General features: G+C 35.1%; 1 protein-coding gene across 1 annotated transcript in view; it reads right to left on the bottom strand.

The window, feature by feature from the left end:
• Positions 1-227: 227 nt before the first annotated feature.
• Positions 228-14,546, bottom strand: part of LOC105475291 (FAM3 metabolism regulating signaling molecule C) — a 47,678-nt gene continuing 33,359 nt past the window's right edge. The window contains exons 8-10 of the mRNA XM_011730385.2: positions 11,835-11,919; positions 2,492-2,618; positions 228-1,901 (exon numbers count right to left, since the gene is read on the bottom strand). Of these exons, the coding sequence (XP_011728687.1) occupies positions 1,812-1,901; positions 2,492-2,618; positions 11,835-11,919 (302 nt within the window). The 3' untranslated portion in view covers positions 228-1,811. The remainder of the gene's footprint in view (positions 1,902-2,491; positions 2,619-11,834; positions 11,920-14,546) is intronic.

The following is a 14,546-nucleotide window of genomic DNA, read 5'->3' as shown; positions in this document are numbered from 1 at the left end:
TTGACATTTTATATATCTGGAAAATCTATCCTTTTACAGTCTTAATAAAAGGGCTTTCCCTGCCATCTACTTAACTTCTTACATGTTAAGACACATTTGGATATTACTATTTTTAACCACAGCAACAATTTTTTTCCAAGTTAGTATAATAAATACTTGAAAAACCTTGTGTGAGTTTTTGTGAAGTTCTGTAGGTGTATTACTTTGCTAGGTAATACAAAAAAAAATTCACAAAGCAAAACCAAGAGTATTTATTTTCATTATTTTTAAAAAAGTGACATTTATTTCACAATCCCTAGAACTGTAAAATAACTATTCTTTTAATTTACAGAATTGAGAGAAGTATTTTAAATGTCAAAATACACATGCTGAATGTGATTTAGCATATAAGCACCAAAAATCCCAAAAGTATACAAAAATTGTTTAAACATATAAGGTGCATTTATTCATAAATTACATTCAGTTTGAAGGAAGAAACAGTACTCCAAAGTTCATCAATATTTAAGAAATTATCTGAATAGCTTCCAACTTGGTTTACAGCTAAATAACAGATACTGCTTTTAGGATTTTTTATACAATCCATCTAAAATTTAGGTTCGAAATTTAAGTGTTGCCTTACATTATGAATGGCAGTTTGATCACTAAATTTATGTTCCAGTTTGAGATATTTCATACACAACATATATTTAATGCCCTGAAAACGTCTGCTTAAAAACTGAGTTAGTGAACATCTGAAAGTAACAGAAAAGATAGATCTTCTATATTTTTATGTAGAATTGGGTATAAAGTCATTTGGGGTCAAACACAATTATTTTTTAAATGTTATCAGTCCACCCAGTAATAAGAACTTTTGTAAATATGCCATTATAGCTTCGGGCAATAACTGCTATTATGAAGTTAGATAAACACAGGATTAATTTCTTGGTTTACAAATCAAAATTATTGTGATATTAAAGCATGCCTCTTTCCAAACCACTTGGTCAATGCTGATAACAATTAAGAAAAACATATGCTAGTATTGCTCTAAATATACTGACTTAGCTGTCCTGAATGACCTAATTAGGTTGGGGAGGGGACTTGGCCTGGTTCTCCAGTTCTGTAAAACTGCCACCTCCAGCCTCACTCTAAATAGCTTATACAAAATCAAGTTATTCCAATAGCTAACACAAATCCAGCAAGCTGTGGTCCTAAATGCCATCTACATTTATATATTTACTTTTTACTGTGTACATTAAGAATTTTGTTGTGCTTTTCACATATCCAATGTGTGTTTTCATATTAAACATTCCTCAGTTTCTTGGGAAGGAAAGAAAAAGATCATGAAAAGAGGTACATCAGGAGAGTCGGACTGTAAAGTAACATTACACACACAACTAGCCAAATCTCTTTTTAATTTAAAAGATAATGTCATCACAAGGCAATATATAGAGGTATAAAAGAAAATAAAGTATCCACCCTAAAATCCATGTTATTCCATGATATTTTCACAGCAACTAGTATATATATCAATATATTTTTCACGATCTGTTCAGTTACACATTGGGTATGCTTTTAGAATTTAAAATACGTATTACCACAGCAGTCTAAACACTGTACTTTTAGGGAAATGTGCAGAGACATGGTTCAGTGATTTGATCATTGTGATGACTATTTACAATGCTATCTATTTACGTTAGCAATAAATAATCCTGATATCAAAAGAGACAATACTCATGCACACACAAAGATGGCTGCATGCTCTTAAAATATTTACACACAGCTCTCCCATTAATAGTGAAAGTGCGCTTTCTTCAATTCTCTCCACATTTCCATTAGTCTTGCTTCTGGGGGATGCATCCTTCCATTTCTACAACTTCAGGCCATCCTTCATATTTGTTTGTATCCTTATTGTTCTTTATGTGCTATTGGAACACAGTAATAATACACAGTTTAAAAAACCTTTGTAAACTGCTGATTTGCAGTAACATTTTACACATTCTCATTTCAGTAATACTCATGTCAACAATGAGTTTTATTAAATTACTGGTCAAGATATTAAATAAGTGACCCTCAGGTTGTATCACATACATGGCAGACCTTCAAATAACAGCTGCAAGAATACATTGCAGATGCTTTTAAAGGATTATTTGCTAGTCAAAAACTATCATTTGCATTCTACTAAGTTCTAAAATATTTCAAAGCTTAACTGATTCTAAAATCCAAAGCTCAATTAAAATCCTTAATAATTAAAGCTTCCTAAAAGGCTTAAGATAGGTAATCCTATTCCAACGCATTGTCCTGTAGGAAAAAATATTCCCGTGCAGAATTTTTAAGTTTTGAATTGAAAAGTACGATGGTTATTTCAAATAACTGATTACCAAGAATTTATGACAAATATATGATCATATTTACTATCTGCTTTATCTGATTTTCAAATAGCTGGGATGGGAATATGTACCGTAAGGTTTCATAGAATTTGTTTTTGTTAATTCTGAGAGTCTAAGACACTAACCTGTTCAAAAGGGCTTTTTGTCTTAATGCCCTTCCCACCACAGAAGACCCAGTTGTCTCTAAAACCAAGATTAGTAATAGATGTGCTCCCCAATTCAGCAATGAGCCGCCGTGCCTCATCATTGAGTCTTGAAGAGGGAGAGAAAGAATACAACAATAAACAGAGGGTACTGTATGCAAATACTGATTCACTAGGATATTAACACAAAACATGAGACAAAATGAGACTAAATAACAGAACATTTTGGAAAATAACTTTTTTGTCACAGAGTAACATTTCTACCGGTTGAATTCTTTAGTGACAAAAGACATGAAATCCAACAATTAATTTGAAGTTTATTCTATTAGAAAGTACCTGTTAGGTTTTTATTTCACAACAATTCACCTTCATTTAACTTTTTAAATTATACTCATCAAATAAATAAGGGATACCACAGTTAGTAGATGTCTACTCAGGCTAATCCAAGGTCTTAAGCAATCAATACTTTTATAAAATTAATAATCTTTTTGAATCTCCACTAAACCCTCTGTAAATTACATTTGACCAGAATAAAGGTAAATGCTGACAAAAATCTATATGTTTCTAACACTATGTTTTATTTAAAACAAAATGAATTTTGAGAACAGGGATATAAATTGTACTTCAGTGATAACTGCCAAGTGGTTACTTAATAAAAATGAAAATATTAACCACATAGCAGCTAAATGTCTACTAGCAGGAGGAGCAGTGACAAAAGTCAACCACTAGGGTAACTACTAATTGAAAGATGTCACTAAAAAATTTTGTGTAATCGATCATCCTAATGTTCAATGATTTTCTTTCCTTTATCTCTAAGGAGAAAAGAAACTCAGTAGATAAATGCTAGCTAGAGGGGGGAGGAGGAGGAGGTGGAGGTGGAGGAGGAGGAGGAGGAGGAGGAGGAGGAGGAGAAGGAGGAGGAGGAGGAGGAGGAGAAGGAGAAGAAGGAGAAGGAGAAGAAGGAGAAGGAGAAGAAGGAGAAGGAGAAGAAGGAGAAGGAGAAGAAGGAGAAGGAGAAGAAGAAGAAGGAGAAGAAGAAGGAGGAGAAGAAGAAGGAGGAGAAGAAGAAGGAGAAGAAGAAGAAGGAGAAGAAGAAGGAGAAGAAGAAGAAGGAGAAGAAGAAGAAGAAGAAGGAGAAGAAGGAGAAGAAGGAGAAGAAGAAGGAGAAGAAGGAGAAGAAGGAGAAGAAGGAGAAGAAGGAGAAGAAGGAGAAGAAGAAGGAGAAGAAGGAGAAGAAGGAGAAGGAGAAGGAGAAGGAGAAGGAGGAGAAGGAGAAGAAGGAGAAGAAGGAGAAAAGAAGGAGAAAAGAAGGAGAAAAGAAGAAGAAAAGAAGAAGAAGAAGAAGAAAGAAGAAAGAGAAGAAGAAGAAAGAAGAAGAAAGAAGAAGAAAGAAGAAGGAAGAAGGAAGAAGGAAGAAGGAAGAAGGAAGAAGGAAGAAGAAGAAGAAGAAGAAGAAGAAATTAACTAAGGGCCACCTGTACACCTATTTGGCACTGAGTCCTATATACTGCACAAAAGATAGCTCTAATAAGTCACTCAGAGAGGTTTGTTCTGCTAAAACCTGAGGCAAGGCAAGTTTTATACTTTCAAACAGCAGGAAAGTCAGTGAGGAAGGTACTTATTCATTCTACAGTGTTCTTTCAAACATCTCATGCTAGTATCAGTTAGCTCCTTTAATATCTTAGTGAAAGAAACACTACATAGAACAGTTCTCATTTAACTAAAGAAAAAGGGATACTCATGGTTTCTTAAAAAAAGCTTCATAAAACAGGAAAGAACTACATATATCATTAAACTTTCGTGATTGATGTGAGCCACATCCGTGGGGTCTGTGGAGCTGTTTTGGCCACAGCCTGGGCACTGCTGTCCACCTGGAGGAAGTTCATTAGAATCAACAAGAAAATAAGCCATAGCCTGTGGAGTATTTAGCCTTTCAGATTCACTTCCTATATAAAGTGGTACATTTATAGCCAAGTGAACTAAAAAGAAGTGAAATGACTGTGCAGAAGAACCAATCTCAGCCTCTGTGAAGATTGTGAAGACTTCACATGAAATCTGTGCATATGCGCTGGCTTTCCCTCCACAGTTCCTCTGCAGCCGTTTCCTGTGCCCATCCTTACATGAATTATCCATCACTTTTCACTTGTTTGTTCACTTGATAAGCAACCTTTGTGCTAGAGGGAAATGCCCCAAAATTGTCACCTGAACCTTGTTTTCTTGTTTCCAAATGCTACTGGGATGCCATGGATCTAAAAGACTGTCAAATTCCACTTGTGTAGTTTATCCAAATGTTCTATTTCTAATTATCTTATAGAAGTCCACACTTGCATCATCAGCACTAGCGATGAGTTTTGCTGCTGTAACAAGAATAAATAGTATTGAAATGTGCAGAGCACAGGCAGTAGGCTCAGTGGTCAGCTAAGTGGACTGCCTCCTGCAGAGGCTTTGGGGTTCCATTCACATTTACATCTCAAAAAAATTATAACCGATATCTCTTAGGCCTTTAGGGTGGCTCATAAACAGCTGAAATAATGAATGTGAAGTTCACAAATGTTAAGAGATTGCTTTATACAGGAAAAACTCCCTGCAAAGTAGGAGGTTATCCAAATGCAGGTCTAGCCCCCTGCCAAAAGTAAAATCTTATCCAAGAATTTTGCAACAACTAAGAAATATGTTGAAGGGCAGTCAGGCATTCTGATTTTTGTACTCCTGAATTTCAGAAGTGACCATTATGATCTGTATAAATAAACCAAGCTGACTTACAATCAAGCCAGAGATCTAGGAGAAACTTAAAGACTGAGCTTTATGTTTTAACTCCATTAATCTTTTTCCTTGCTTTTCCATTAGAAGATAATGAGATCCTGCGCAGATACGCATTAACAGAGCAGGCCTGAGCTTAGAAAGGCCTACTGGCAAGACTGACCCCTGGCTGGCATCTGGCCACTTGGATTTGGGGAGGGCTCCTATCATTTTCAAAACTGTTAAGAATGGTTCACTGTGTCTAAAGTATGGGCAAAAACAATGCAATTTATGCTAAACACTTGTTTTCTCTCTGAGAGTCTGGTATTTTGGAACAGGTTAGGCAGAGGGTGCCTACATGACCAGCCCTTAATGAAATCCCTGGGCACTGAGTCCCTAATAAGCTTCCTTGCAGGCAACATTTCCCATGTGTTGTCCTAACTGGCTGTTGGAAGAAGCAAGCATGTCCTGTTTGACTCCACTTGGGAGAAGGCTCCTTTTTTCCCCCCTAGACTTTGTCCCATGAACCTTTTCCCTTTGCTGATTTTGCTTTGTGTATTTTTGCTTTAACAAATCACAGCCATGAGACCTACTGGAGAACTGTCAAAACTGGGGGTGATTTGGGGGATGTCTAACACATAGCCCCGTGTATATCTAATTAAAGTTTTACAACAAGATGATTTTGTCAATGACTTCGAACACTTTCTGATCTGCCTATATAGAATTTGGTGGATAATTTTATTATTATTTTTAGATATCTTCTATTTAAGTAAAAAAACTTTTACATTTCAAAAGTTTAAAATCATGTAACATAGCCAGTGTTTAATTGAATAGACAGGAAATGTCAAAATGCCCCTTTTTAAAAAAAGTCAGGGCAGCAAATATATTTTTATATAGCATAAAGGCTGGAGATACAAGCTTTTTATTCCACATAGGAGCACCCTGAGTTTGAGAACGGTATCAGGTTTTGCTAGAAGACAATTGCTGCCTAGAGGCAATCTAAACTAGAAAGGGAGGAAGTGAGAACTGGACACAGGAGTCTGTGGGTTCTGCCTCAATCCTTGCTGGGAAAGGAGGCACATCGGACAGTCCTACAGTTGCACCATCAAACCAAGCCAATGTTGCCTTTCTGGAAGCACAGAAAGCAAGAAGGACAATATTAGCGGCTCAATTCTGATTAATAGGGAAGAACAAGCTGGGAAGGAGAAATGCCAGAAACTCTGGAAGAAAATCACCATATTACCTCAGGGCGTTGAAGAGTAAGAAATGCTAACTATATAAGGCATAAATGGCGACCCAGCCTAGACTTTAAAAAGAACATATTATACAAAGTTCAGACTAGAAATTTCTATGAGGGAATACGACTCTTTAAAAACAAACAGAAAAACTCTGTAATTTTCACTATATAATTGCTAACACTCCCAGAAAAAAATGGAACATAGTTTCTAAATTAGTGCTACCATAAAGGAATGTTTTATGATGGGCTCAAACTTAAGAAAGGAAGTGTGCAAAAATACAAAGCAAACCACATTACTAATGACAACATTTTTAATACTACTCACCAGGAAGACCTGTAGTGCTCAGAATGAGATGAAACTCATAAAATTATTAAAACACACAGAAACAGCTTCTGCTACTAAGTGTGAATAACAAAGGGACTCACTGTTTCACGAGAATGATATACCATCAGATCAAAGCATGACTATCTTTTCCAGGGAGGCAAACATTCTTTGATCAACATAAAAAGGGAATAGTAGCTCAAGAAGTCCATGTAAGTGCTCTAAGGTAAATTTAAGCCTCCAGTCCTGTAAACCCCCTCCCCAGCTCCACACTTTTAGATTGTAAAGGAACTTGTTGAAATAATCATCAAGGTAGTGTCAGTTATTTCAGAAGGATCATGGAAAATGAGAGATGCTAAGACATTAAAAGCAAAATATCCCCGTTTTCAAAAAAGGCAAGAAAATTTTAGAAATAATGGTCCAATAAAACTAATGTGAATTCCTAACAAAATCCTTGAAGGGATGACAAAAAGATCCTGCGAGCATTAAAAAGCAATAAGGAAAGAAAGGGGAACAAAGGGAAACTAGTGGGAAGGAGAGGGAAATAAGTCAAGTCAAGTTAACGTCATCTCAACTATTTCAGCTTTTGAAGAGGTTTTCAGGCAATAGATCAGGGTATTGTAATTAGCACAGTCCATGAATTTCAAGTGAGCATGTGATAATCTCGGAAAATAACCTCTATGCATAAAATAATGAAATAGCAGCTGGATGGTATTCCTGGTAGTGTACACTGGCAGCTGTCTGAAAAGTAGTTTCTGCAGTTGATTAAAAGATGTATCCCTTGGAGGAAGCCGCTAGCAGGGTGGCACACCACCCTTGGTAAACATTTTTATCAATGACTTATATTTAGACATAAGCATGACTTTGGAGAGAGTACAAAGCCTGGATCATGGAAACTTCACAGGACGAATGTCAGAATCAAGACCAAGTGGGCCTAAATCAGCAAAATTAAATTTAACAAGGATAAATGAAAATAAAGGCCTTCATTTAGATTAAACAAAATCAAGTTCTGAATGGAGAGAAAGACCTGATTTGACAGTGGTTTAGAAAAAAAAAAGCCTGAGATCAAATAAAAAGATCTGAGAATTTAACTTGACCAAAAACTCACACACCAAAAATGTAATGTGACTGTTTAAAGAAAACTAATACAATTCTAGTCTGCATGAATATTCAAAGAAATGTAATCTCTAAAACATGGTAAGCTAGCATCTGCATTGGACCTTGTACTGGCCAGACCACATCTGGAACCCTGTGTTTGATGTGATGCATTCATTTTAAGAGAGACAATAATCAACTAGAGAATGCCTAAGAAATCCAGCCAGGAGGATGAAACAAATTAGAAGCTATACATGATAAAAAGTTAAAAGAGCCTGTGTATTAAGCCGGAAAAAGAGAAAACTAAAAGAAAAATACCAGTTAGCTTCAAATACCTGAAGTATCAAATGATTTGGGGAATACACTTACTGTTTTGTTGTTCCATCTATCCAAATTAAAGAACATCAGGCAGAATTTAGAGGGAGACCACTCTGAGAACATAACATTGTCCTGTGAATATTTTGTTTCGATCTATTTCAAATGGAGAAATAAAAGGGTACTGAAACATTAAGTAGGTAGGGGGTTAAGTAGATGTATTCATAGAGAACAAGGGAATCTTGCCTAGGCTCCAATGCTGCTTTAGGTGACCTTTAAGATCCCTTCTTACTCTAAGACATTCATATTGAAGCCTTCACTTAGGCATAACATGTCATAGAGTATTCTCTCCAAAAGGAAGAATACAATTGGCAAGTTTAGCTTGCTCATTCAAACCATTATCTCCTTTACAAACAAAGAACAACTCATTTTAGTAAGGGTCGGGGTGGAAAGTAGGCATCATTAGATAACTGTACTCCCTGAAGTGTAAGTTTTCTTAGATGTATGTTTTTCTCTATCTTGTTTTTTAAATGGGCTTCACAGAATCAAGAAACACCATGATTAACAAAGGAAAAGAAGTTTCTTTAGGGCAGAACTTCAGAGCTATTCACTGTGAATCCCCAAAAGGGGTACAATATAAGGCACCATCCTCAAACTTCTTTGACCATTACATGTACCTGTCAAGGACTGGGGTTCTACCAAACACACTCTGGGAAATAATGTGATGAAGATTAGTCCTAGTCAATCTGCTGAAGTTCACAGCACTGCAAAACGGGCTCATTATGATTAAAAGAAACTAGGATCAGAGACGACGAGAGAGAGAGAGCTGGGTACTGCTTTCTCTGGTCAACATGCCACCCAACTTTCTCTCTTGGACAGAGCTGGGACATTCAGTTTACACACTTAACTTTCTTGAGTATAAGTGGAAGAAAATGAGGTAAAATTCAATGGCCTTAAATAAGGAAAAGCCATAACACATCAGCAGCAGTAAGCAAGATTTCTATTCATATATAAGAGAGGGTATACAACACAACTGGTAAATCACTGCAAATGTGCCACAATCAGACACTTGCCAAGATAAAAGGTATTTATATATAATAGATGTAGATTGCTTTTCATAAGGATGTTGTCCATTTCAGTATAAAAGATATGATGCTTACAATTTCTTTTACCAGTATTTAGAAAAAGGAAATATTTGAAATATAAATTCATGTGCCCCAAACTCATACAACTCAATTCATTTAAATTCACAGAAGATGAATCATATATTAACCAGGTGACCAAATGTAAAGAAATTAAAGTTTAGATTTTTCCTTTTGCCCTAGAGGTTGAACTCTCTCTTCCAAAGCTGCTTTTGGTGCATTTAATGGGCACCAAAAAAATAGCAGTTAAAAAGTAAACATCATTCCTCCCCTAGTTCTTAGTTGTGGTTACAATTTATTGTTGGCATATTAGCAGATTAAGGGGAGCAATTCTGATTCCCATCAGGTATAACAAAATAATCTGGTGAAAAAAGGAGGTCATGTTTATCAATTCAGAAAAGTGGGGCGTTTTCTTTTTAATGTTAAAACTTCAAATTTTACACATAATAGCCTATTCTCTCAGCAAAAGCAAACAGTTAGCTACCTGTTTGCTGATGAGAGCCTAATTACATCGTGTTTCATTCTATTTAAATGGATGAAAATGCTTGAATAGGCAAGTTTTGTGTTAACCTTCAATTTATGGATTTAATATATTCTTAGTTGAACCCGATAAAATGCACAATGTCAATGAAATTACTTCAGCTTACAAACATTTATAAAGTAGCACTGTTTTCTTCATGTAAATCTGTGATAATGTAGCTATAAAATAATACATTTATAAAAATCAATACATTAAAAAGACATGGCACATTTCTGTATAAATCTTGTCATATTAAGGTTCTGTCAATTAAAAGCTATAAAGGATGTTTTTTATCCTTGGATAAGTCGTCTTAAGAAAAGTCAGAGAAAAAATTATTTTTTTCTAGAAAGAATATTAAAGGGGATTTAATCTCAACCAGAGAGGCATGAAGTCCAATTACTTTTATAAAACAATTTTAAAATAATTGAAATAGTGTCTTTTTGGAACAGAGATAAATAGGTCAAGTGAATGGAACAGAACAGAAATTCCAGAGATAAAGCCACATCTACATAAGAACACAGGCATTGTATGTCATGGGGAAATTACAAATGGGTTTTTAAAAATACATGAAAACAGTAAAATCATTGGAAGAGAAAAATCTACTAAATATCTAATCTGGAGGTGGAAAAATACTTCTCAAGTATACAAGTAGATCAGACTGATAGAAAAATACATAGACTATATAGGCATTAGTCTAAAATTCTAAAATTCAAAAGGCACCCTACACTAACACAATTAAAAGCAAATAATGTACAATAAATATATTTCTTTTTACATTAGAAATGGTTAATATCCTTAAAACATAAAGGAGTCTTACAAGTCAATATAGGCCAAGCTGAATGGTCAAAAGACAATTCACATAAAAGGGTAAAAAAAAAAAATAATAAAACACTTGTGAAAAAAATCCAATCTCAATAATAAAGGCATAGTAGACTAAGATACCGTTTCAAACTCTTAAAATAGAAACTTAAAAAAATTAACAATCGGTGCCATGGAACTTCTGAGAAAAATATAAAATTGGTAAAAAATTTTTAAAAATCCATTTTTAAAAACATGTTGCACATCCTTTAATTGATCATTTCTACTTTTAAAAAAAAGTCTATCTTAAAGAAATAGATATGGACTGTTTAAACATTTCTAAGACAGTATATTTTGCTAAGTACGAAAATTGGAACTAGCCTGGGTCCAGCAACAGGCAGCCCATTAAACAGGTTATAAATCATGACATTTTAAAAACCAGACTAGGCAGGCATAAACATTTTTTATAAAGAATATTTACTAATAAGGGGAAATATTCACCACGTAAGTGAAGAGATGTGCTATAAATACTAGCATTCTAAATAGTTAAAGCCAAAAAAACATGTGTGTTAAGTCATCTGGAATGGAAACTAAAATATCATCAATGTTTACAGTGGGTAGTGAGATGGACTGGAACTTGGTCTCTTTGCGCTTTTCTGTATTTTCCAAATTTTTACAACATATACTATTTTAAGAAAAAGTTAAAAAAGTATTATTTATTAAACTTATTTAAAATACAGCACACTTGTATCTTTGACAATTAGCTCAATTTCTTGAAATTTACCCTAATGACATAATAATAGGGAAACTTTTAAATAAAGGTGAGCCCACAACTGCTGATGAACCATAAAAATGCTACTGAAGAATATTAATGCCAGGAAAAACAATTTCAGAATGTTAAAAAGCAGAACATGAAAGCATAAAAAATGTTATATATGATGTGATTCTAACTTCATGACAATATATGTGTGATAAACATTTACATAGAAAACCAGGAAGGAGGCAAAGTAAAAAAAAAAAAAATTGTTAAGTTGTGTTTATCTGGCAGTTTGATTACTTTGCTTTATGTTACAGATTTTTTTTTTATGAAAATGCATTGCTTTCATAATTACAAATTATAGCTCCAAAAAGTTCTGTAAAGTTTCTAGTTTACATACTTGGTTGCTCCATCATCATATGTTCCCATTAAAACTATTGTTCCATCTTGTATGGCCTTCAGAAACTCAATAAATGGTGCCACATCTGAAGAAAAAGAAAGTGTTGAGGTTTTTAAAAAATGACTGAATAACCATCTTGATAATCTCTAAAAGTAGTATTATAAAACATGAAGTATCTGTAAAGCAATAATTTCCAATGTAATCCAAAAGACAGACAAATCTTATTAAGCGTTTAAAAACTGTTAAGTTTGTCCCTTAATATAATCCCAGCATCAACTTATAATTTCCCATCCCATTCCTGATTTATCCTGTGTCTTTTGTACTGATATTCCTGGGGCTAAGAGAAAAATACCATAGCAAAGTCACGTTAAAGCATGACTTATGAAGTAAGAAATTTAGAGATCTCTCAGATTGAACAATTGAGATCCTGAAAAGGAGGTTTCTGGACTCCCTAAGTGTATGTAAAATTGTTTGTATGGGCTGAGCACAGTGAATCACATCTGTAATCCCAGCACCTTGGGAGGTCAGGGCTGGGGCTCGCTTGAGCCCAGAAGCTTGAAACCGGCCTGGGCAATATAGTGAGACCTCATCTCAACAAAAACATTTAAAAATCAGCCGAGTTTAGTGGCATATGCCTGTAGTCCTAGCTACTCAGGAAGCTGAGGCAGGAGGACTGCTTTGAGGTCAGGAGGTGGAGGTTGCAGTGAGCTGAGATCACACCACTGCACTCCAGTCTGGGTGACACAGCAAGACCCTGTCTCAAAACAAAACAAAACAAAAAAACACACCCAAAACGAAAAAAAGCATAACATTGTTTGTATAGGTACTTTACTAGAAAGCGGATACACAGCTTTTCTCCGATTCTCAAAGATATCCGTAACTTTTAGAAAATCTAAAAATACATATACGCACAGATTTAAAGAATATTTTAGGTATATCACTTGCTATAAACTGGGAGAAGGAATATAGGTTAGGTGATCACTAAAAGCCAAACTAATTGTAGCAAATATTACAGTCACTACTCATTTTATCTACTCAATCAAAATCCACAAGGACTCCAAAATAAACCACTTCAGTGACTATAAACTGTTGATGCCACATATATAGGTCAGATTCTACAAACCACTTAACATCTTGAACTCTTTACAGCGTCAGGATTCCTTATAGCTCTAAAGTCTAATTCAACTCCAAAACTGGGTTACTTCAAATGTACTCAGTTTCTTTCCGCAGCAAAGATTCCAAAGATTTTTGATAACTGATTATATTTCATAATAGCATTTTCAATTCAAAAAGATATAACAAGGCAGCTAACAAATTACTTCCACTGAAATGCAAAGGTGGCAATAAACTGCAACAATTTCCTAACTAGAAGAATGCTTCTAGTGGTAATTAATCTACCTGTGACAAGGGAAGTAGGGAATGCCAGAGCTCCTGGTCACATGACTGATTTCAACAACAGCTTTGTAAGACTGTTTCTATCAACAAATTTTGGCAGGACCAATTTATGCCTTTAGAATCTAAAATCAATGGTCACATTTTAAGTTTATACAGCTTTGACAGCTATGCAATGTTCTCCTAACCTTATTTAGGAACAAAATAATATACGGCATCTTTTTTTTTTTGAGATGGAGTCTCACTCTGTCGCCCAGGCTGGAGTGCAGTGGCATGATCTCGGCTCACCACAACCTCTCCCTCCTTGGTTCAAGGGATTCTCCCGCCTCAGCCTCCCAAGTAGCTGGAACTAAAGGTGCATGCCACCACACCTAGCTAATTTTTGTATTTTTAGCAGAGACGGGGTTTCATCATGTTAGCCAGGATGGTCTCCATCTCCTGACCTGGTGATCTGCCTACCTCAGCCTCCCAAAGTGCTGGGATTACAGGCGTGAGTTACCGCATCCGGCTACATGGATCTTATTACAAGCTGAAAATATGTTAGAAAAGCTAAATTATCTGAGAACTCTTAACATGAATTTCAGGAAGCCTAATAGCTGTTGGCTTCTAGGGAATATATAAAAGGAATGGGGAGGTGCTGAGGAGATCCTCATACTGATAAATCTCCCAAATTACAGAATCGAAAGATAAACCAGTGTTGGCCTCCCTTCAAACTTGAGGGAAAAAACCCATCCTTCTGGGCAGCGTTCTTCTTTGGGGTGCCAGTCCCTTGCCTCTACATGCTGGTAACTTCTTCCCACTCCTTGTGGGACTTCCAAATATGGAAAGGGAAAATATCTGTGGATTGCTTTACATCCAGTTAACAAGAAAGAAAATTCTATTTCTTCCCTCAAATATTCATCTACCTAAAAAATTAGCCACAAGTCAGAGGGTAGAACTGTGATGAATAATAGGATTGCTTTTCTAAAACTGATAGTTTATCATGTCTTTCTAATGCTCCTAGTTATGATATTTTTAAGACTGAAAAATCACATGTAAAAAAATCAATTTCCATCACTTAGGAATGCTTACATTGGTTATTCTGGGTTTTTTTTTTTTTTTTTTTTAATTTTAGACAGAAACCTAAAGGAGCCCCAAACTTTTGAATTGGTTGTCCTGTAGAAAACAAGATGAAATTTTTTTTTAAATCTCAATTTTGATATTACTGTCTTCAATTACATACCACAAAAATTTTCTTCTAAGAAGAACAAAGTATATAAAACATGAATGATAACTTAAATACAGCCGGACATTTAGTGAACAGAAAGTAAGGGAAACAAA

This window comes from Macaca nemestrina, chromosome 4 (genome assembly GCF_043159975.1).
Source record: "Macaca nemestrina isolate mMacNem1 chromosome 4, mMacNem.hap1, whole genome shotgun sequence".
Lineage (NCBI taxonomy): Eukaryota > Metazoa > Chordata > Mammalia > Primates > Cercopithecidae > Macaca > Macaca nemestrina.
This window is presented reverse-complemented; position numbering and strand designations above follow the sequence as displayed.